The 23,782-nt window shown below is 42.1% G+C and overlaps 1 protein-coding gene across 1 annotated transcript in view; it reads right to left on the bottom strand.

Annotated features, from left to right (window-relative positions):
* LAMA1 (laminin subunit alpha 1) overlaps positions 1 to 23,782 on the bottom strand; it is a 157,286-nt gene that overhangs the window by 17,177 nt on the left and 116,327 nt on the right. The window contains exons 37-51 of the mRNA XM_059139976.1: positions 22,317 to 22,527; positions 21,988 to 22,104; positions 21,722 to 21,885; positions 19,699 to 19,834; positions 18,887 to 18,980; positions 17,491 to 17,607; positions 15,377 to 15,559; positions 14,573 to 14,727; positions 12,892 to 13,035; positions 11,761 to 11,894; positions 10,582 to 10,732; positions 9,714 to 9,838; positions 4,217 to 4,367; positions 3,448 to 3,592; positions 2,205 to 2,346 (exon numbers count right to left, since the gene is read on the bottom strand). Of these exons, the coding sequence (XP_058995959.1) occupies positions 2,205 to 2,346; positions 3,448 to 3,592; positions 4,217 to 4,367; positions 9,714 to 9,838; positions 10,582 to 10,732; positions 11,761 to 11,894; positions 12,892 to 13,035; positions 14,573 to 14,727; positions 15,377 to 15,559; positions 17,491 to 17,607; positions 18,887 to 18,980; positions 19,699 to 19,834; positions 21,722 to 21,885; positions 21,988 to 22,104; positions 22,317 to 22,527 (2,169 nt within the window). The remainder of the gene's footprint in view (positions 1 to 2,204; positions 2,347 to 3,447; positions 3,593 to 4,216; positions 4,368 to 9,713; positions 9,839 to 10,581; positions 10,733 to 11,760; positions 11,895 to 12,891; positions 13,036 to 14,572; positions 14,728 to 15,376; positions 15,560 to 17,490; positions 17,608 to 18,886; positions 18,981 to 19,698; positions 19,835 to 21,721; positions 21,886 to 21,987; positions 22,105 to 22,316; positions 22,528 to 23,782) is intronic.

The following is a 23,782-nucleotide window of genomic DNA, read 5'->3' on the forward strand; positions in this document are numbered from 1 at the left end:
ATTAGACTAAATGGCTATCTAAATAAAATGTTTACTATTTTAAGAGAAGATATTATAGTCACTGCAATTTAAATATACTCATTAAAACATAGGCCAGTTACAAAAGACAGTACACAGTTATAAGGAAATAGTAGCATGTAGACTGAAACCCAAGTTTCATGTAGGGTAGAAGATGGATATAAGCCTCCCATTGAAGCAGGTGTGGACAGAACTACTCCCTAGGATCCCATGGTTACAGAAGTCATTGACCATTGCCCAACTACATAGTCATGAACTTTGTCCTGAAGGAAATAACTGCATTTGGTAATGTCTAAGATTATCCAAATCCTGTTCCTTTGACTCCAAATCAGTATGTTATTTTTCTTAACAAGTTGCCACACTACTGGCTGGGGCAAGGTTCTCATGTAACCAAGCTCTCATTTCCAGAACATGGAGATGACTGAGTTATACTCTGAAGCATCAGCTAGTCACAGGAGAACTCTGAAGTCACATGGTTTCCAGTTAGAGTCCCATTTCATTTTTCTCTCTTCTGTGTTGAGCAATGAGCTGTAGACCAGTAGGCAACTGCTTGATTTTGCATGAATTTTGACCGTTCTGGAACTCCATTTCTTCTTTATAAATGAAGAAGCTAAGCCTTGATAGATACCCAAGTTCCTTCTAGCATAAAAGTCTGTGATTTGGGATATCTTCTTAGAAAATGGGACCTTTTCTCCACTGTCTACATGGTGTCCAATTAGGTCCAGTACAGATGAGGGGCAACACAGCTTGTTGCTACAGGACTATCCACCCCTGTTGTTACTATGTGAGGAAACATCTAGAATCTGGGATTAGGAGATAGGTTTCCAGTCCTGGCTCCATCCTGGCAGTGGTAAGACCTGGGGCAAGTGACCACTGCCCTGAAGTTTAATTCATTTCCAATATGGGATAGGGGCATGGTGACTGTGGTGGTAAATGGTGTTTCTTGGAACTTCCAGAAATTTCTGGCAAAGAGAAAAGGTGAGGAGTAGATCTGGGCTGCTTAACTTACAGCATCCAGAGTGGGTGCACGTCTATGTGGCTTATTAGGATTCCCTATAAGAACTCGGCTGAAGATTGAATAGTGCTACTAACTTATCTGAAGACCACTGGGCTGGATGACTCAGTTGGGACATTTGATAATCCCACTCCCTGGAATCCATCTTGCCTTGACTGCTGGCCATTCCTATAGAGTTTTTTGTTTGTTTGTTTTGTTTTTTTATGATGTGAAACTCAGGGCTTAATTGTCCAATCCAAAATTATAAAACTGAGGACAATGACCCACAGAGAGCTTATGTCAATTATTAAAGTCAAGTCACAAAGCTAAACATGGATTAGTTGTACAAAATTATTTCATTGTCTTCTCTACCATCTTTTCTCTAACTTCCTGATGCTTGGCCTTTCAACTTTCACATACATTATTCTTTCTCATCACACAAAAGGGAAGTCCAGATGAGTCTGCAGAGAGCATTTTTTTTTTTTTTTTTTTTTGGTCTGGAAAAAGAGTCAACTAAAATCTCAGGAAATCTGAACTAAAATCTCAACTAAAATCATAGGAAAACAACCTGTGATGGAATATGGGTCTCTAAATATTGTAGAATATTAGTAACAATTGGTAAAGATTTCTAGATGTTTTAAAGGCCACAAACAAAAAAATCATTAATTTTACTGTAGAAGGGTTTCTTTACATCCTAGTAATACGACACATAGTGGTCTGAATCAAAGCAGGTATTATGGGTTAAAATTTGTCCCCTACAAAAGGTGATGAAGTCCTAAACCCCAGGACCTGGGACTGTGACCCGATTTGGAAATAGGGTTGTTACAGATGAGATCACATTAAGATGAGGACATTAAGGTGTCTAATATGACCAGTGTCCTTATAAAAAGGGGAAATCTGGACACAGACACACACAGAGGGAGGACAATGTAATAAGGCACAAGAACGTTGTCCACAAAGAATGCCTGAAGTTGCCAGAAGCTAGGAGAGAGGCAAGGAACAGAGTCTTTCCCACAGCCCTCAGAAGGAAGCAACTTTGCTGACACCCTGATTTTGGACCTGTAGCCTCCAGGGCTGTGAGAGAGCGTACTTCTGTTGTCTGTCCCCTGGCTTGTGGTGCCCAAGGAAGTTAGTAGCCCGAGGAAGCTAACACATTTGGCAGTTACAGAAATGATTATGACACGTGAAATACCTTACAATTCTTGACCTAGGTAATCCACCCACATAAATTGGATCTTTATCTAGACGATTGAGATCCGAAGATGCTCCTGGAGTTTCGCCTTGCTTGGTTTCTCTATAACTGGTGTCATACGCATCGATAACTGCTAGGATTCCTAAAAAGAAGAACCAGGAAAATGAAAACCATTGTCTAACATTAAGGTAAAAATGAAGTTCATTTATAAATTCTTTCTTTATAAATTCCTTTGCATTCTGCACATTTGACCGGGGAGTGTTCTGGATTATTAAAGGACATGTGAAAATCCTCGGTACAGAAGTCAATGAATCCAGAATACATATTGCTGAAGGACAGCAGTGCGTGTGTGTCAGGAAGAGAATGGATTTGATCTTTGATTCCAATTCACTACTTACTGTTAGGTAATGCTCTTGGAAGCTATAAAAAAAAAAAAAAAGAAGAAGTATAATATTCTCCCCAGCAATATGTGAATCCTGGCATTTAGTATTTCAAAGAAAACAATGGCTTTCTATTAGAAGATCATTCAAGAATACCCAAGAAGCTAAAGTAAATAAAAATTGCTGATAAGGAAGATGTGGTTCATATACACTATGGAGTATTATGTCTCCATTAGAAAGGATGAATACCCAACTTTTGTAACAACATGGACGGGACTGGAAAAGATTATGCTGAGTGAAATAAGTCAAGCAGAGAGAGTCAATTATCATATGGTTTCACTTATTTGTGGAGCATAACAAATAAGATGGAGGACATGGGGAGTTAGAGAGGAGAAGGGAGTTGGAAATTGGAAGGGGAGGTGAACCATGAGAGACTATAGACTCTGAAAAACAATCTGAGGGGTTTGAAGTGGCAGCGGTGGGGTGGGAGGTTGGGGCACAGATTGCATGGAGCCCTGGGTGTGGTGAAAAAATAATGGAATACTATTATGATGAAAATAAATAAAAAATAAATTTTAAAAAATTGCTGATTTTGGAAGGATTCCTTCCTTCCTTCTTTCCTTCCTTCAAGTTTCTAGAGACAAGAGAGGAGGGGAAGAGAGAGAGAAAATCCCAAACAGGCTCCATGCCCAGTGGAGAGCCCTATGCGGGGCTCGATCTCACAACCCTAAGACCGTGACCTGAGCCAAAATTAAGAGTCAGACATTAAATCTACTGAACTACTCAGGCGTTCCTGATTTTGGAAGGATTTTTATTCCTACAAGGGTGGCCTGTACCATCTCATTGCCCTTCTGTGCACTTAACTTGCTTTCGGTTTCTCTGGAAGGCGATTTTGTACCAGGTTCCATTGTTATAGCGTCTGTCTGTAGTAAGGGCAAGAGGCCCTGAGCCCAGGTCTACTGTTACTCTGACTCTGCCATGCACCAGCTCGATGGATAAAAAGTCTTTCTGTGAAGAAGAGAAAGAAATTACCCAGGGCTACATCGTTCTCACAGATTCCCTTTTCCTTCCTGTTGCAGGAGAGTAAAACCTTCCAAAGCCAAACTCAGAAATCTGGATCTGGCCCAACCATCAGAAGTCTCTGTTAGGAAACTGAAGTATCTGGGAAGACTTTCTAGAGTACTACACAGGTATAAAGGAGAGAAACACATTGTTGCCAAAATCTACAGTAAGAGAAGTAGAATCTTTGTATCATTTTCATTTAGATTCATAAATGGGCCAGTCCTACAAAAAAACTAGAAGATTGAGAGAAATCAACCCCACAATAGAATAAAAACAACATTAAGTTCCCATAGATGGAATTCAATGAAGGCCACAGTGATCAGAATGAGCAATGAACAAGATAGAGAAAAGTCAAAATTTAATAACAAATATCATTGATCAAATGGTAGGATGGCTCTTTTCTACATGGTGCTCTCCTGTATTTTGCAATGGTTCTTCAGTGAATTTATAACATAAAAATATTTAAAATGAGGAACTAGTATGACATATGTACGTCTTATATTTGTATGTGCTCACAAAGAAGTCATTAAACATAAATATCCTCACAACAATTTGACTGAATATACTTACAGTGCCATTTGAAGCGAGGTAGAGAAGCAGCCCGTTGGGTGAAAAGGTACTAAAAAGCATAATTATCTGAGTCCCCGTCGTCCGGAGCGTTCTCTCCACAACCGAATACCCACTCCCATCAAAATGGAAGGAGGAGTCTTCATTCTGCAGGCTGCAAGACAGAGCAGAGGAAACACAATCTATTCTCAGGAAGGCAGTTAAAAAGAAAGGATACCTTTACTGAGGGCTTCCCCTCACAAACATTGTGGTAGAGCTGTTATTTCCATAATTTGATAAGTCACTGTAAGACCTATCTTAAAATATGTTGCTAGATTATGCAAGACAAAGTCCAGTTGCTTTCTACAGAAAAGAAAGTTAACATAGGCCGTGTTCACTGGAAGAAGAAAGAAGAAAGGTCTTCAAAGGATGGATAACTGCTATAAATATTTCTCTTTATCAGGTAGATTTTCATTTGTTCTGACTTTCTTTACTGTCACTATCCTTTCTTAATTCCAAAGCTTTCAGAGTAATTTTTATATTAACATTTTATCCTTTATCTGCTGGCTTTTATATTAACATTTTATAATTTATCTGCTGGTTTTAAGCAATGCATCAGTTAAACTAGGATAGTGATGGAAAACAAGTATGCACCAATGTAGCAGAAGGACCACTTTACAAAAAAAAAAAAAAAAAAAAAAAAAAAAAAAAGGAAACAAACAAACAAACCATCATTGACAATAGCACCATCTCAGAAATATGTCAGGTATGCTTACAACAAAGTTATTTAAAATAGACCTTGGTACTTCTCAGGTCTGTGTGTTTTCTGGTCATCCCCATACCTCAAAAGGCTGACTTTATTCACTCTTCAAATACAAAGTAAGTTTATCTGGAACATATCACAATGCATTTAAAAAATACATTTCTGGGCTTCAGATGTGGGTTTTTTTTTTTGGGGGGGGGGGAATATGAATTTGCACTTTCCCCAGCTGAAGGTGTAATACCCAAACTCAGAGCCACATCTCTACACAGGACACGTAACCAAACGGTGACACTGTTTCCATTAACAAAAGAAAAATATCAGTGCTTTATGAAACCTGAGGCTTCAAGCTGACAGCTTCCTGTGGTCTGCTTTTTTGAAAGATTTCTGTCCCTTGACCTTTCTTAGAAGTATAACTTAAAGGAAATGCACTCTGCATGAAGAAGGTATGGTTTAATTCTCTATTATTTCATTCTGAAACCTGTGACTTCCTGCAGGTATGTTCCATTGCTCTGTTTCTTGGCTGGTCACAGTTTCATGTGGCTAACGACACAGACTCTAGAACCAGACTGCTGGGGTTCAAATCCCTGTCTCCCTCTTTACTAGCTGTGTGAACTCAGAAGAGTTACCTAACGTCTCTGTGTGTCATTATCTTCATCTGTAAAATAAGGACAATAGATGCTCTCAGGAAGGGCCATATATGATTTAATACATGTAAAGTCCTTTAAACAGTGCTTGGCACTTAAATGTTCACTCCAGTTAGCTCTGATTATTTTGCTATGTTCAAAGGACCTCAAAGGGATGTCATTTTGCCTATTAAAAGCAGAGCCTCAAAGATTAAGTACTTTGTCCAAGGGCACACCCAAGAAAATGGTGAAGCCATTTTTCAAACAAAAGTCCAGAAATCTCTCTAGCCCTGCTATGCACGCCTTCTCTCTCTCCAGAGCTAATGAGTTCCCTGTTCTTGAGGAGGGGAGCTCTCTGTTTCTGGTTCTCTCCATCAGCAGGGCCTGGCCACATGAGTTAGCCACAATGAGGGATGCACTCAAATGAAACCATGTTCGTGCATTTCCTGAAAAAGTTCTTGCTCCCCCTCCCCGGCCAATGACACTTTTCTGGGGCTTGTCCCCTTGTGTCTGAGGCTTCTGTTCTATAACCATGAGACCCACAAGTATCACCAGTCAGCCCAGGTGCCTGTTCCCAGGTAGACCACAGGAAGGCAGCTCTGGGGCCCTGCACAGGCAAGGGACTCTGGGACAAATGAAAGCTGGGTGGTTGCCAAAACAACCTTACCTCCCCAGCTCTCAGCTCAACGAGCCTTTAAGAATCACTAGTCCTCTGATGCAAGCTCCCATGATAGAGGGTCACCCCTGCTCTATTACCCATCAGTACTCAGGGCAGCTGTATGACAGTGAGTGGCGGGGACACCTGGGCCCCGGGCCTCTGATGCCACTTCACCTGTGCCTCCACTTGCCACAGCAGCAGAGAACTTCCTCTGTGCTTCCACAGGTGTCTTTCCTAGAGACCAGGAGACGTTGGAGAAGATCAACTCTAATGACTAATGCTGACATCGCCAGCAGCTAGCAGGGGCCTGGAACATGGGAGACTGGCCTGTCCCAAAGGTCCCAACACAGCCTGTCACAACATCCACTCATCACTAATACAAGAATAAAGACCTGGTAATTAAATAAAAAGGTTTTTCCATATTTAGATGAAAACTGTTAGAATCAGTGGCTTACTGTATAATGTCCTTTAAGAATTTAAGAGATCATAATTATAAACATATGCCAAAAACATATAAAAAAGGAAAATATATTCAAAGAGGAAAAAAAGCAAAAAAAAAAAAAATCAATTCGTTTCCTTGGTAATAGAAGTCATAGGTAAACGCTCGTTCTGAGAAAATTAATTTTTAAATCTAAAGGACATCAGAGGACCACACTAATGATTTAATAATGGCAGATTACTTAAACAAGAAGGTCAAAAGCAATGAATTCTAATCACCGGTCTGCTAACATTGATTCATTTCCTAGAATTAGTTGGTTAACTCTAAGCCAAAGTCTTCATCTAATAAGTAGGGGAGGTTGCCTAAAATGAAGACAGCTCAATTTAAAAAGACGGACAAGGACACCTGGGTGGTTCAGTTGGTTAAGCGACTGCCTTCAACTCAGGTCAAGATCCCAGCATCCTGGGATGGAGTCCCGCATCGGGCTCCTTGCTCGGCGGGGAGCCTGCCTCTCCCTCTGCCTCTGCCTGCCACTCTGTCTTCCTGTGCTCATCTCTCTGACAAATAAATAAATACAATCTTTAAAAATTTAAAAATAAATAAATGAATAAATAAATAAACAAATAAATAAATAAAAAGACGGACAGAAAGCGCCCCCTTGTGTCTGTCTCTGCACCTGCCCCTGCATGTTCTATGGAATGAAGGCAACTCTGAAACGCTTTTTAAACAGTTGGGGATCAGGTGAGTTTGGGACTGCTGCAACTCCAGCCGCTCCCGAGGACATGATTAGTGTGTGTAAGCATATCAGAGGCTCCGATGGCCTCACCATAAGACAGTGTACTTAACTGTTTCACTCAGTGCTTCCCAACAATTTATAGTCAGGACAAACCTTATATCCCCACTTAGAAAAAAGTATTTATTAATATCCTATTAAACTAGTATTCTTTTAAAAAACATACTTTAGGTAGTCAATATAAGGTAGTCAATATAAGGATACTTTAGGTAGTCAATATGGTAGTCAGTGTAAGGATAGCCTGCTGATTTGCTCCGTACCCAGAAAACCTCTGTTTGAGCTAATGAGTCAATCTGATCCTGAAGTTCATGTGGGTGGTCAACCTTCTACCAAAAAAGCCAGTTCCAGGAATAGGATGGAGGCCGGTGGGGGTGGGGGGGGCAGTGGGAGCACCTGCTAATCCCTCCTCTTGGTCTGTAGCAACCTTCATCTTTCCCTGGGGGTCCAGGGTGGGTGGACATGTGGTGGGAGGGTTTTCTTTAGAGAAGAAACCAATGGCCACATAGAAAATGGACTTCCTCATTCCAGCAAATGAGGAGAAGAGCTAGTAGTCATTAAATTCCCTCATTACTGCAGTTCAAGGCCAGCGGTATTATTATTGTGTTACATTAGTCACCATACAGTACATCATTAGTTTCTGATGTCGTGTTCCATGATTCATTGTTTGCATATAACACCCAGTGCTCCACGCAATCTGTGCCCTCATTAATGAGTATTAAGGCCAGGGGTTTAAACATAACCCTGAAAGTGATGGGTGAACTTAGGAATACTGCAACAGCTAAAGTAGGGGGCATTTTCTGTATTAGAAATTTTTGAGCTCTCTTAAGACTTTCCTCTCTACAAGTAAGATTAATGATCAGGGGTCAATCTGTGACCCAGAGCCCAAGGGTCAGAACCGTTCTCAAGTTAGAATCACTAAATTGCTCGGGAAACTTCCCTATCAGAAAAACAGCATGAGGAAAAAGTGATGGGGAGTTCTCGGCTCCCAGAGTTCTAGAGCTGGTGTCATTATCTCATGAGGCAGTATCATTTTTTAATCTTATTTGCCAATTACAAAACCTTGGGTTTCACATGCTTATTGTCAAGAAAATAATCCTGAGGCATCTACCTAAAAAGCAATGGACTGTGACTGCAGGAAGGTCAGAGTGGAACACTGGGGCCAGGGGTCTCGAGTTTATGGAGGATTTTCATGTACATCATGGTTAAGGGTTCATCACCAGTGCTGGGAGGTAGGACAACAAGATTTTCATTTTCCTATTCTGGAAAGAAGAAACCAAGTCTCCATGAGGTGAGGTGACTTATTTCAAAGTCACTGAGAGAGATTTGGTAGGAGAGGGAGCCTGAGACACTCAAACTCCAAAGCTAATATTTTTTTCAGTCATAAGGCTCCTAAAACCAAACTTTTGGTCATGACTTTGAAAGCAAGTGAAGTCAACGGAAGGAAACAAATAAAAGGCTCAAACCACAAACTCCCAAGCTACGAGCTCTAAGAGAAAACAGCTCTGACAGTAACAAAATGAAAACTCGCCCACGAGTTTCTAAATGTAATGGGAGTTGCTTCCAACTGATCTTGTCACGGCTCCTTGTTAATTACAGATATCTATCTGGACAGAGCAGCCCAATAGATGACAGAATTATATCAGATGTTACATTTCTCTAATGGCAGAAGCAATCTATTGTCTTAATTACGAAAGCTTGAGGAAACGAGATTTGTATACTTCTGGGGTTGCAGTTATCTTTTTAGAAACAAAAACAGGGGCTGTTGAGCTCGGTGAGATTGTTATTAAATGCCTGCTCCTATAGCAATATCTGCCAAACGATGTCAGGGAGTTGTTCTCCGTTGCCAAAGGCATTTAATTTCTAGAATTCCAGAATTTAAGAATGAGAAAGTATGTAGCTATAAAACCTGGTGGCAGAAACCAAATTCTCAAGTATTTTCAAACTGAAGATGTACAGTGATTTATCAAAGATGATCCCATGGCTCTCGGGGACAGAAGGTGCTTTGAGAAGATATCTGGTGCTTCTCAAGGATATGATCCACGATGAAAGCATACGAGACCCAGTGAAAACTACTTCTTAAAGGTTAAAAATGATGCCCAGGCTTCCATTAGTAAATGACCTATGCCCTATCCTTTGGGGTAAGACTACTGACATGACAGACTCTGGGCCACCGTGATGGGCATGGGAATTCCCTAAGCAGCTATGGGACATGAATGACTGTATATTAAATTGCGGGGCCCATTACCTTCCAAAGCAGCCATGGCACTTGCCCTCCCGTTCAATATAGTTCCACAGGCCGATGGACTGTCCGTTCAGGAAGGCCTCTCCCATGCAGCCTTTAAAATGAGTAACCTTCACAGCGGGAGACTTCTAATATAAACAAACAAAACACAATCCACATGAATGAGGAAAGGAATACGTTCTCTATGTGCACAGAACTCCTTCCTGGGAACTCAAATCTAACATCCAAATTTTGAGAAAACAACATCCAGAAAAATGGCCCCATTGCGATCACTGGTTTCCTCCCAATTATTAAGTGTAATTGTAGAAAGAGCGATAACCAGACAGGATCGCAAAGATCACCTCGGTTACCAGGGGCCCTAGAGAGAAGCCCCTTTTACATGTAGGTGAGGAAACAGAAGCTCAGAGCATGTTGGTCAGTAGTGAGGGCCCGGCTGGAACTGACCCCCTTACTCTCAGAACACAGAACCAAATCCAAGTGACTCAACTTCATCCAGTAAGGGGAGAGGGGGTATAATAAAATATATACCACTGGCTCTGGTGTTAAACACTAATTAGCCTTATTCTACCACTAGGGTTAGAAGAGCGATAAAAGAAATTCCAGAAATGAATATAGAATGCTGAATTCCCTGTATCAGTCCTGGAAAAGAAACTCAAATCGCAAAATGGACCATTGGCTTCCTTTCCATTTATGCTCGGCAGGACCCTCTGCTTTATAAAACCAGCCCAACTCTGAAAATGTGCTGTCATTATGCAAAATCACAGAAATGAGAAATGTTTATCTGCCTTGGATCTGTTCAATAGTTTAAGCATACTAGTTTTAGGGAAAAGCAGCCCATCAGTCCTGTTCAGATGAATGTCTTGAGTGTTACCTTGATCTGTCCTCCAAGCCCTCCAACAAACATGAGCGTTGAGTTGTTTATATCGAGAACATTGGCGGTTCCAGGGGATTTACTTGTTTTTGTTGGTGGCTTCTGAGCTGCGCTCATTTCTTTTACACTCAATGAACCGATGTTTCCAAATCTATGGGTCACAAAGAATTACAGAAAGAACACTTTCAGAATCCCACATCTGTCCGCGTTAAGTACACATCTGTTTCTAGGCAGTCTCCAGGCTCTTCTCGCCACATTCCCTGCAGTGGGTCCCCCCACTGGTCTCCGTCTTCCAGTCCTGTCCACCCCATCCCCAGTTTACTGGCAAAAACTTGTGGAGAAGGTCTTCTAAATCATAAATTGCATTGTGTTACCTTCTTGATTAAACCAGTTACAGATGATCAGTTAATTATTTGAAACAGGCTACTGCCTTCAGTATTACTCCTTTTCCACAAATAACAAAGCAAAAGTCAAGAATGCCCAGCAACAATAAACCATAAGATTACAGAAAAGTAAAAAAGACACACCTTAAGAGAGACTTTGCAAGGAAGAATTTTGCTTTGTGTCTGAATTTTAAGAAACCACACTTCCACTTGGATCCCTGCTTTCTTTCTTCTTCTACATACACACCACACCCCCCATGTGGGATTTCTACCATGTTGCCTCTCACTCCTCTCTGTGGGGGAGAACTCAGTTTACTTGTTGGCCAGCTTGAGACCTAACATTCTTTTTTTTTTTTTTTTTAAGATTTTATTTATTTATTTGACAGAGAGAGATCACAGTAGACAGAGAGGCAGGCAGAGAGAGAGAGAGAGGGAAGCAGGCTCCCTGCTGAGCAGAGAGCTCGATGCGGGACTCGATCCCAGGACCCTGAGATCATGACCTGAGCTGAAGGCAGCGGCTCAACCACTGAGCCACCCAGGCACCCGAGACCTAACATACGTAACAAACGTATAACATTTTTCTTCTTTTGATCATTGATTTTGGTAACAAAGTTTATTTCTTCTATAATAAGGGGGAGGAAGCCCTTATTTCTATAGTTAATCTAAACCAACTATCCTTTAACTATAATCTAAATTCCCCTAAGTTTCAAAGACTATATGATGTGACAACCATGTTACAAACTTATAAGATACAGTTTCAAAAAAAGAGACACTTGGAGAGAACTTTCTCTACTACCTGGTTACATAGATACTGTGCCATTTGTTGTCGTCAATTGGGAAGTCTGGAAATTCCAACCGCGTGGACCCGGAGCCCAGATCCCAGAGAAAGGCCACCTTCCCCCGCCGCATCTCCACTGCCAAGAAATCAGACTGGGGTGCAGACATGAGCTGGGATGAGTTTACATGCCGGATGTTTGCATGACTACCAAAACGTGTTAAAGAATGAGCTCCTAGAGCATTTCCTCTATTCTTAAAAACAACAACAAAAACCTCAAAAACCCGCCTTTTGTCTTTAAATGTTCCCCTCCCTGGAGCTGGAGCAGGACTCAGAGTCTTGGAGATGGTTACGCCATTGTTGGATACTAGTGCCCCTCCCAACCTTGCCCTGCATGGCCCTGCACAGTCCCTTCCAGAAAGTTCCTCAGAAACACTCACTGGGGATCACCAGTAACTTACAGAGAACAGGAGGAAAGGCACTGGACTGGTCTGCCCAGTCTGAGAAGGCAGTGAGTGAACATGAAATACGTAGTAAGACAGGAGTCATGATACCCCGTAAGGCAGACTTGCATCTGTTCTGCACCTCCGCTCCCACAAAGATGTTTCAGAACTTGTGCTCGTTAATATTTTCTGCTCTCAGACCCACAAGGGTTCTGACCCATTCCCCCTGGCCGCCAAAGGTATCAAGTCGGTCTTCCACAGGGGACTTGCCCCTCTGGGAACCACCGAAATCTCGTTGGGTGGAGGAGCCTGGGTGAAGCTGGACGGTTCTGATACGCCCCTTAGAGTGCACACCCCCACCCCTGATGACAACCGCCAAGATCCAGTTTCCACCCCCAAGGCTGTGCTTGGTGGCTGAAGAGGCTACAGAAGCCATTAAGAAATGCCACCCTGCAGCTAGGGAAGACACTCTCCTCAACATCATAGGGCCCTCCTCACAGGCATGCAGCTTGGGACTCTGTGTGTTTTTAATCTAATGCTACTAGGTTAGCAAAAGTTTAGTTCCCTTAGGAGGATTCGAGATTTCGCCAAGGCTCTGTTTTTTTGTTTTGTTTTTTCTTTCATCACCTCCCTCACCCCCACCCCGCCAATTCAGAAACTACATACGCTCGGAAGAGATACATTGGGGCTTTCTACAGTCCATACTCACACTGGTGCTGCTCCCCAGGTAGAAGAGAAGGTTATCGGGTTCACTTGTCTTAACATTGAGTGTTAAGGTGTTATAGTTGGTAGAAGAAATCGGAGGCTGGTAGGCCCGGATGCAATCTCGGTCCGCAGACACGGCAACTTTGATCTGTGAAAGGGAAGAGGAAGTGTCCTAATCACTCAGTGACAAACACTGGCCATAGGCCAGGAGATGAAACGTGCTGTTCCAGAACCAATTTTCACTGGTCTGCAAGTTTCCTCTCTTGAGGATGCATAAGGCTTTGTGTTTCATAATGTGAGAGATCAGGTAGTAAGGAAAATTATTTTGTTTGGTGAATAACTTAAATATGGAAAAGTCAGTCTTGAAGTTTTAAGACTATTTTACATAGGAAATGGGCTCACTCATGTGAGACTTAATTCCTTGAGACAAGGAGCTTATCCAGATCACCCTGGAATCTTTACCCCGACCCAGGGAGGACGTTTGATGATCATCTGTCAAATACGTGAAGGGATAATCTATTTATATATCCAGCAATTATTTATAGAGCAACCCCTGCACTTATTACACTTTTCTCTAAGTATCTGCATATATTTCCTATATTAGCTTTAAAGATTATACATTTGTACTAATCAGAGCATTCAGAAGCATCCGTCAGGCTTACGTTTCATTGGTGACTTCCACTGAAACAAACAGAAACCAGAGCTCATGTCAACCTACGGCCATTTTCCAATATTGAGGTCACTCGAGGGAGGGGGGAGTAGAAGACTCCAGAACGGCTTTTTCTTAGCTAGCAGGGTTCAGGTGGATGAACATGAGACCAGAGGTCACATCCGCCCTCTATAAATCCCCTGTAGCGTGTTAACGGCTTAGTCTCTTGAAGAAATTTCCCTGAAATGCCTCCTGTGTAGAGCACAGCCAAGGCCTGGAGCTACGGATGGCCGTAACGCACTTTCTTTCCAGTTCTCAAGTGTTCGATGCACTCAGTGCCCTGGATTTGTGAGCACCTGTGTGTGGAGGCTGTGCAGCCGGACTCCTGGGCGATGAGGCTCAGGGTGCAGCCACGCTCTGAGGAACATTTGCATTGCCACGTTCGTGAAATGATGGCCACGGAGCCAGACTCGACCAAGGCAGCTTATAGGTAGACACTTAGACCATGAGCTCTACAGCAGCTGAGAACAGCTGTGGACCGACGATTGAGGCTATGGTTATAAATCTCCACAAAGACGTGAGATCTCTTTGCTATCATTTGGAACCAGGTTGAATGAAGCAAAAAAAAAAAAAAAAAACAAAAAAAACAAAGAAAATGAGACTACTTAAGTCCACTTAAATATACTATCCAGGGCAGGAGAGATGGTATTTTTGAGACCAAGCATAAACACCATAAATGAAAGTCATAAGTTGCCATACATATATATATCTCACATATATATATTTATATACATATATATATATATACACACATATATATATGTATATGTTTATATATATATGAGTGTAAATATACCTAACACAAAGTCTTAAATGTACTGTAGACAAGGCTGGGAGAAATGTGGATGGTAAGAGCAGAATCAGTAGAAGTCAGTGTGACAGTCCCCTCTACAGGAGTCCCCTGAGACCGGAGGTTACCGAGAGCCCCCGCTGCGGGAGGCCCGAGCTCCTGAGAGCCCCAGGAACCCACACTCACAGAAGCTGCTTGCTTCCGGGCCTGGCTGATGAGCAGTTTGATTTCTGATAGGTTTCTGCTCAGGTTCTCTTCTAATATCTTCAAAGGCTTCAAGCGATCAAATAAAAGGCTGGCTTGGGTCTCGGCGTCTTTCAGTCTTCTTCCAGCTAGCAGAGCTACCCAGTAGCGGTGGCAAGAAAGATGGCGGCAGGGAGGAAACGAGAGAGGTGAATTTATTATTCCCAATGTACTGAATAAAATAGAACATCCTAATGATCAGATCCTTGAGATTTTGGTAAATACAGTTGACCCTCAGGTGACTCAGGGGTGGGGTGGAGGCCTCTCAACCCCATGCAGTTGCAAAGCTGTGTGTAACTTCTGATGCCCCCAACACTTCACTAGGAATAGCCTACTGTTGGCTGGAAGCCCCATCAACCATGTAAACAGTCAATTAACACGGTTTGTAGGTTACATGCATCATACACGGTATTCTCACAATGAGGTAAGCTAGAGTCAAGAAAATGTTATTAAGAAACTCAAAGAAACTACATTTTCTGTATTCATAGAAAACAAAATCTGTACAGTGAAAAAAATTTTCAACAGCGGTTGAAACCTATGTTGTTCAAGGGTCAACTGTACATGAAAAATGCGCCAGCAGCAGGCCCTCCCCAAGGCTCTTCTCTCGCCTTATAAATGCAAATCTAGACATCAGTGCATTTTTATTCCTTAGGGATGCTGTCTGTCACAAAGACCCTATGGTACACTGAGCCAGTTGAAAATCTCACAACATGGACTTCCCCGCTGGGAAGGGAAACCAGGACATACTGGTCATTGAGGAGTCCTGTAGAAGTCTGTTGGTTTCTCGTAAGGTGGCGTCAACCCTGGACAGGTCGGTGGATGTGTTTAGCAGCTTCTGGCTCAATCCCACGACGTCCTTTAGGGTGCTTGCTGCGCTCTGATTTGCAGATGCGGCCAGCTCTTTGACTTTGGTTCCCTTGCCTTGGATACCTGACAAATTTAAATGGAAGCATGCACTCCTCTTTCCCCCATATAATGGGGAAAACTATAAACCACTGTAAATATGACTTTTCACGGAAACATGTATAGTATTTCTTACAGGCTGCTGAACAGAAAATAGGGCTTCTCATTCATTAATGGCAGTACTAAGACTGAATGCCCTATGCCTTACCACACACTCTTAGGGACAAATGAAATAGTTTTGGTAACAATGTTCTCTATTGACCTTTCAATACACAGTGAGATCACCTACCAATTGTGTTCTCAGCATCGTAGATGTTAATAAGCTAAACTTCTTTATTTGGTCTCCCTTCTCCTAGTCATGAATTACCTTCTTGAAATCAGTCCATGTGTAGATAAGAATTTGGGGGAATTTAAATTTGTAGGTAAGGCGGGCATGTCCTAGGCTGGAGGGAGTGGCATTTACCCACAACGTCAGCTGGCTACTAGATGGAACAGCAGAACAAAGACTAACCAGTCACAATGGATAAAGTGGAATTCAGTTGTTTTAGAAAATCTGGGTGATGATTTTTTTAAAGGCACCAGTATTCACGTTTAAAGTATCCAGTCTCAAACAGGACAAAAACCAACATTAAAAGGAGCTGGATAAAGAGTCTACAGGCTCCTTTTTACTCTTGCAGCAATTTTTCTGCAAGTCTGAAATTACTTCCAAATAAAAAAGGTTTTTTTTAAAAGGGGAGGTTGGGGCGGGGCAGGGGTAAAGAGAATATTAAGCAGGCTCCGTGCTTAGAACAGAGCCTGATATGGCGCTCGATCTCACAACCCTGAGATCATGACCTGAGCTGAAATCAAGAGTTGGATGCTTAACCAACTGAGCCACCAAGGTGCCCCTGAAAAGGTACTTTTAAGTATTTAACCAACAGACATCATGTGTCCTAAAAGAAAGAAAGAGAGATGGATGGAGCGAGAAAGAAAGAAAGGAAAAAGGAAAGAAAAGAAAAGAAAATGAAATGAAACGAAACTTCGTTAGAACGTGTTCCCATGATTTAAGGTTAGAAGTCAGTGCAAAGTGCCCCAAGCCCAGACCCCCTGACAGTAGTTTCCATGTTTACCGCTGAAACCACAGAGAGAACTCTGGAGTTGTTAGGGTGTCTTATAAGGCTTATTATGGGGGCACCTGGGTGGCTCAGTGGGTTAAAGCCTCTGCCTTCCGCTCAGGTCATGATCCCAGGGTCCTGGGATCGAGCCCCACATCGGGCTCTCTGCTCAGCGGAGAGCCTGCTTCCTCCTATCTCTCTCTCTCTGCCTGCCTCTCTGCCTACTTGTGATCTCTGTCTGTCAAATAAATAAATAAAATCTTAAAAAAAAAATAAGGCTTATTATGAAAAGAAGGGAAGGTTGAGGGACTGCTTTGCAGCTGGACTCATTTGTATTATACTTTTAAACAGTTTTCCTATTTCAGACGGTAATGAATAGTACATTTCCAACCCATCAATATTAAAGTGATTTCTGAGCTTATTTTAGAATGCTTTATTGCCTCAAGAAGGAAGATCACCAGCAAGAGTTAATTGCCCCCATTTATAATGCATCTAGCATTATCCCTTAAAGTGGGAACATTCAGCTTCTTGCTGACTTCTTCAAATGACCCTTTCATTAAAGGGATGTGTCGAGTCATTTTAAAAGAAAGCAGTTCATCGGGGGGGGGGGGGAGTGATCAAGTCTCCCAAGGATTTTTGATTTTCAGAGTATGATTTTAGCATTGCAATGCAGGTGTTCTGGAGCTATTTAAAAAATAGTTATCTGCACTTCCAAATCATACTCCTTTGCTAGTAAAAACTCTTATCTCGGTCTCAATTTGGAGCAAGGCTGTTAATCAGATTGGCAGTAGGACTTCCTTCTGCTGTGTAATGGCTTTACAAGGAGCAAACATTAATTAAATCAAGATTCCCCTTTCCACTTACCTTCAGGAATTGCTCTGAGTGTTAAGAGTGATTCATTGGTCCTCCTAGTAATTGTATCAGCATTCTCTTGAACTCTGTTTACTGTATTTTTCAATTCATTCAGTTCCAACACAATACCTATTTAAAGGGGGGGGAAAGTGTTTTCTTAGGGTAGCCTACTCAAAAGTTGCTTAGGCAATGGTTACCTTCATCACTTTGACCCATCTACAGAATCAACAACTTTCTACAGACACCCTCCTCCAAAATTGAAATTTTTCCAGCAAGACTTAGCACCACTCATTATAGAAAGTACGAGTGTTTGTTTTGGACTTCCTTGATCATTTTTTCTATTTTGCTTGTTACCCTTCTGTCAAGTATTTCTTCTCAAATTGCATGTCCAATTTAATTAGAGCTCAGGCAAAAACTTGTGTTTAAATCCCTCAGTCTTAATCATTCGCTAACTTCCTGTTCACAACAATCTTGTCCACATCTCTTCTCTGGGTTATAAACCCCCCAAGGTTGTCCTGCCCAGGTATCTTCGCCTGGTATCCCCCTGCTTCCCCGGCTGGGGCCCCTCCTCTCCCCCAACCCTCTCACCACAGGACAGGTGTTCAACTCAGCCTCCTTCAAGTCTGATCAAAGCTGCTGGATCAAAGCTTTTACTTTGAATATTTCTGTATAACACACAATCACATCTCAATGCTGGATACATGGCTAGAAAATGAATTATGGATAAAATACCTGATGAACACGATGATTCTGCCTAAGGTTTTAATGGCCAGGAAGTTCACTGGTTGGTGGCCTCTGATATACCTTTTTGCCATGTAAGCTGAAGCCCCAGCCTGTGAATATGGATGCTAGAGTTTGTGTTTCATCTGCTTTACGGTCAAGTGTGAGGGACTTTCCATTCCATGAGTTGACGACATAAAATTTAAATTGTGTCACTCACAGAAAAATAAATCCTATGCCCACACCCGGGCCCTTGGCTTCAGACAGTTATGGGAGGATCCCTTATTGGGCATGGAAGTGTTCTTAGAGGGGTGTGAGCTTTGTTTTAGTCCACTGTCTACTCCTATAAGGACTTGACATTTTTTGTTAGAATATATTACAGTAAAGATGTATGTTTTTCTCACACCACGGATTCCTGCTGCCATTTTGTGTTGTGTTCACTGGACAGCCCATACAGGTGTGAAATCACTGTTTACTGAACCCTTCAGGAAGATCTCACTGCATTGGCATTTATAAAATATAAAATTTAAATTTAAATTATGTGATATATCTATGACAGGAACTTGGAATGTCACTGTGGCAAAGAAGAGTTCATGTTCAAATGCCTCCAGGAAAGGAGAACATTCCAGTGGTATGCTCAGAGGCTTACTCACTCTGCATATCAATACAGTCTGAGCTAGAAACTTACCTTGATGCTTTCTGCTCAGGCTTTTGCCTTCTTTTAGAAATCTGGAGCTGAGCTGGAGAGCCACTTCTGCCTTAGAAACAAGGGATTCTGGGAACTGGAAAACAGGACACCTTAAACATGGTAATGGTGTGGGGAGGGGGCCCAGTGTCCAGGGTGGGGGAAGGGGGAGAGGCAGGTGGACTCCCACTGAAGATGGGGAGAGCAACTCTTTCAGAATAGCCTCTAGTCTAGTTCCAAACATGGGAGTCCACAAGGTAATGGGTAGGGACAATTTAAATTGTCCTAATTCATGGCTGAGGAGAAAGAACACAAATCATTTTTAAATATATAAAGACAAAACCTAGCCATTAAGTGAAGATTTCTCCAGAGAGAAGATGTCTCAAGTAGATATCAAGAAGTATTATCCTTTTGTTATAAGAAATTGTAAGATTTTTCTCATTTCCAGATCACCATTCGCTAGTCTTCGTAAAGACGTATTTAGGACCTTAAGGGGTGTTGGGGTGGCTGAGTCGGTTCAGAAGCTGACTTCAGCTCATGTCATGATCCCAGGTCAAGCCCTGCATCGGGGCTCTCCCCTCTCCTTCTGCCCCTCACCCAGCTCATGCTAATAAATAAGTCTTTAAAAAAATATATGACCCTAAGAAATTAAAACTTTTATCACATGATGACAGAGTCAAACAGCTCTCACCAGACAAGAATGGTGACAAGCATGAATTTAAGCCACTGAGTCTTTGCTCAGCACCTTCTGGAACAATCTTCCACAGTGTCTAGAAAAGAAAGTCATACACTGTGGCCCCCAGGGCAGCTCTCACCAGGCTCGTCGTAGTCACCATCTCAAGAGCATCTTTTGCCAATTTCTCTGATTCTTCAACCAGGCTCCTAATGTTGGAATGGACGTGTGTTGCGCTGGTGGCATTCAGGGACACGTGTCTCACATTGCCAAGACCACTGTGTAAGCAGTATAGTTACAGACATTAGCACAAACTAAAGGAAACTTGCCCACTATTCCTGAAAGCTTCCGGGTTTCCTACCCTTAGAAAAGTTCAAGGAATAACAACACAGGGACTCCCCCTCTAATTCCAAGGTAATCTTCAAAAGTAGCTACGTCATCACTGGAACACTCGGAAGCACTAATTAACACCCGCAGAATGGACTATCGCTTGTTTCCCATGGTTCTAACTGTCCACAAGTTTCCACCAGCTGCCCTCAACATTCCTGCATTTCTGTGCAGCCCCCCACATCTGTCTGGGCTCCCGCTGTGTGTCTGCCTTGGCTGTCATCTCTCCTGCTGCACACATGCTAATTTCCGAAAAGTTTCCCTAAGCATATATAAGGATGCTGAATCTTGTTCCTCAAAAGATAGATACCAATTGGATGAAATTCACAAGAGGATTTGGAGGAGGATCAGATAATATTTCAATCATCTGAACGTCCCTCTTACAAGTGGGCAAATCACTTATGAACTTGCCAACTGGTAATGGCGCAATTTCATCCAGCTCACTCTATCTTGAAAATGAAATCTGACAATTGACACATCTTTGCCTGCTGAGTAACTCACTTCATTTTCTCCCCAAGGTTATCAAGTTGAGGGATTCCCAAACCAGACACCAGCAGTTACTGCTTGATTGGCACAATCTGGTGATTTATAAATAAAAGATAATGATGTTACTTAACTTCGTGTAGCATACCACATTGCTCTTACTAACTGTACTAGGCAATATGGGTTTTGTCCTAGCTATGTATGTAGGCAGAATATTTTTTTTTCTCTTTTGGGAAATAATGAAAGCTGATAAAAAGATAGGAGTAGGGTATCTAATTCCATTTTCTATTATGGATTCCTATGGCATGTGTAGGCGGTAATGCTTCATGCAACACATAATTTATGCAACGTTCTATCTTGTATCATTTTTAATTGCTTTCCTTGTGTGAGCTAATCTTCTATGGCAGCATCCCTCAAATTGGAAAGATATTTCTTTTCCCCCCTCCCACAAAACACACCCAACATACAGCAGCACACACATTCCCAGTGAGTCCAGACTTTTTCTACCTATAATTGTAACAAACTTAAAAGAAATAAATTAACCAATTAACTCACAATATTGTGTAAATGTCTGGTAAGAACGGAACACTAGTTCCTTCATTTGCTGTACATTAGATAACATGGGAATCTTTAAAAACGTGACAAAGCCCGAGTCATGATCTTTGAGTGGGAGGAGGAAAAGAGGACAAAAACATCGGTGTTTCTGAAATTCCTCCAGGGGATTCCAAAGTGCAGACAAGTTCGAGAACCACTGTCCTCAAGTCATGCTTCTCATTTAGAAATGCTTTGTCACAAGTTGAGGACATATTTAACGAATGCTAAAAACATATGTTAAGATAACTGTACGACAACAGTAGGCCTTCAGGTAGCAGAAAATAAAGGGGATGGTGTCTTCCAGTGTGGGCAACCACACCTTCCAACCATCCATAAAGCCAGCCAAATCACAAGCTGCAGAAGGACAAGATTTGTTAAAAAAAAAAAAAAAAAAATCAATGTCTTCGTTCTGTCCAACCTAACAATGCCATGAGCACTGAGTCATTCCTTAACAAGGCCTTCATGGCTTGATAATATCATGACATAATATTTGTTTGACTCCTAACAATTCACTGTGCATTTTCCCATCGTATGTGGAAGGATGACCCCCTTATCAGACATGGGAGGAAATCCTCCTTGCCACGTGCATAAAATAGGAGTCGTCGGTTGTAGACCAAAAAAGAGTGACTCAACACTGTGAGCAAAGTAGCCTTGCTCTGCAGGATCACCGGCCCTGGGACTCTTGCGAAGTCGGCTCTCACCTGTCCAGAGCACGTGCTCGTCTCTGGAGCTCAGCTGCATGGTCCTCTGCTCTGTAGACGAGGTCCAGTGCTTTTCTTCTGGACATCTGCATGACCAGATCATCCACGTGGCTCCTGATTTTGGCAGTCCACAGAAGCAGCTCATCCCGGTGACGTTCTAACTGCTACGTGGAGAAATTCACATTGTGAGCACAGGTGCCTCTGTGGACCCATGTACCCGTGTGCGTGGGAACAAGGTGCAGGAAGAGGTTCCGAGTCAGACTTACTGCCAGCGCCTTCTGAGCCGCCTCAGCACGAGCGGTGACAGCCTCTAGCAATCGTCTCCCTCTGGCAATTAGTGTTGAGGTCAAGTTCTGTTCTTCTTTAACACGCTGCTTCTTTTCCTGGGGCCAAAAAAAAAAAAAAAAAAAAACCTCACCTTCGAGTATGCTTCAAAAAGCAAGCCAGCATCTGAACGTTAGTGCTTGACATTATGTGCGGGAGCTAGTAGATGGGGCTCGTTTCTAAAGAAGCTAAAAATGGAATTAACGACATAGGAGAGTTGGGCTCCCAGTCCTGAGAGAGAAGGAAAGAGCCCATCCTTCTGGAGACTCACGTGGAACTCGTGCAGGTTGGCACGGACAATGCGCAACAGGCGGTTGGTTTCCCGGGTCCTCGCCTCTGCCTCCCTTGTCAGGTCTCCTGCTGTCTGCAGCTCACTGGTGTATTTTGAAAGGAGGCTGCTCGCTGCTGCTTTGAAGACCTCCAGCTCTTTCTGTGGCTTCTGGTAATTCTTCTGAATTTGTGATAACACATCTTCAGCAGCCCTGTTAGATATAGACGGTGTAGGTAGTAAGTAAATGAACAACGACTCTCCTCTCATGAATGCACAGCAAAAGACTCTGCATTTCCATCCCTTGTGTCGTCTTGCCGTCGAAAGGGGTACATTCTCACCTCTTAAAAGAGGAAGTAATTTTTCTAAGACAGCTATAGACATAGCGTACTTGCACTTTATCCTTAACAGGCGATCTTTAGTCATGAACTTCCTAACATATTTTCGTAGAGGAATTCAAAGAAATCTTCTCTCCAGTTCCATCCAGGAAAACTGGGCCACGGTCTGTGGGTGGTAACAGCAGCCATCTTGCTTTTTGGTACAGCAAGAAATTGAAAAGAGGCTATCCAGTGATTTGTTTCATTTGTTATGAAGTTATAAATCTATCTAGAAGATATAAAGGTTTTCCTACAGCTAGTTAAAAAACAGATATTATAAGAACTGAAAATCCAAATGCCAGAAAGATCTAATTTGTACCACTGGAAAGAGCAAGCTTTAGGAAATCAAACGACATGTTTTCCTATTCTTTCGTAAATATGCTATCATACCACTTGTTTAAATCAGTTTTGAATTTAAAGTTACACAGAATAATACAATTTTCACACTATAAACCTTCGCAGGGGTTGAATATATCCGATTAACTTCCTGCTTCAATTTATTGGGAGAACTCAGAAAAATTTCATGGAAGATGCCTTGTAAGTCACCCTCAGCTTCCACAGACAACCTATTGCTGTCCTAAGACACAACAGAAAACAGGTACCTACTTAAACTCTGACGTCATTGGAACATCACCAGAACTTTGAACACTCTTACAATTTCCCATGATTTCTCATGATAATTAGGATACAGGCAACAAGAACGAAAAGTATATGGGAAACATAAGTAAACCAATATATTTCTGATGTCTGACCATGGATCCCTTCATACCATTAAACAAAGAATCTAAGACATTTCGATGAATGGCTTTACCACCTAACCTGTGATCACAGGCAATGATAGTCATCAACGACTTGACAAAGATTAAAAACAAAAAACCTCAGCAGCGCTCTTCATTTCTTCCTACAAAATTTGTCCAATGAATAAAATTAAACCAGTGTTTCTCAAATTACATTCCTCTGTGGCCCTCAAGTCCCGTGAGTTGGAAGCAGGTTCTAGGAGAAAGAGCTCTGTTGTGAAGTCAGGCCGTTCTCTCTCTGCTCCCCTAAGAGACTGACCACACACATCAGCATACTACAAGCTTTGAGAAGACT

This window comes from Mustela lutreola, chromosome 11 (assembly GCF_030435805.1).
Source record: "Mustela lutreola isolate mMusLut2 chromosome 11, mMusLut2.pri, whole genome shotgun sequence".
Classification (NCBI taxonomy): domain Eukaryota; kingdom Metazoa; phylum Chordata; class Mammalia; order Carnivora; family Mustelidae; genus Mustela; species Mustela lutreola.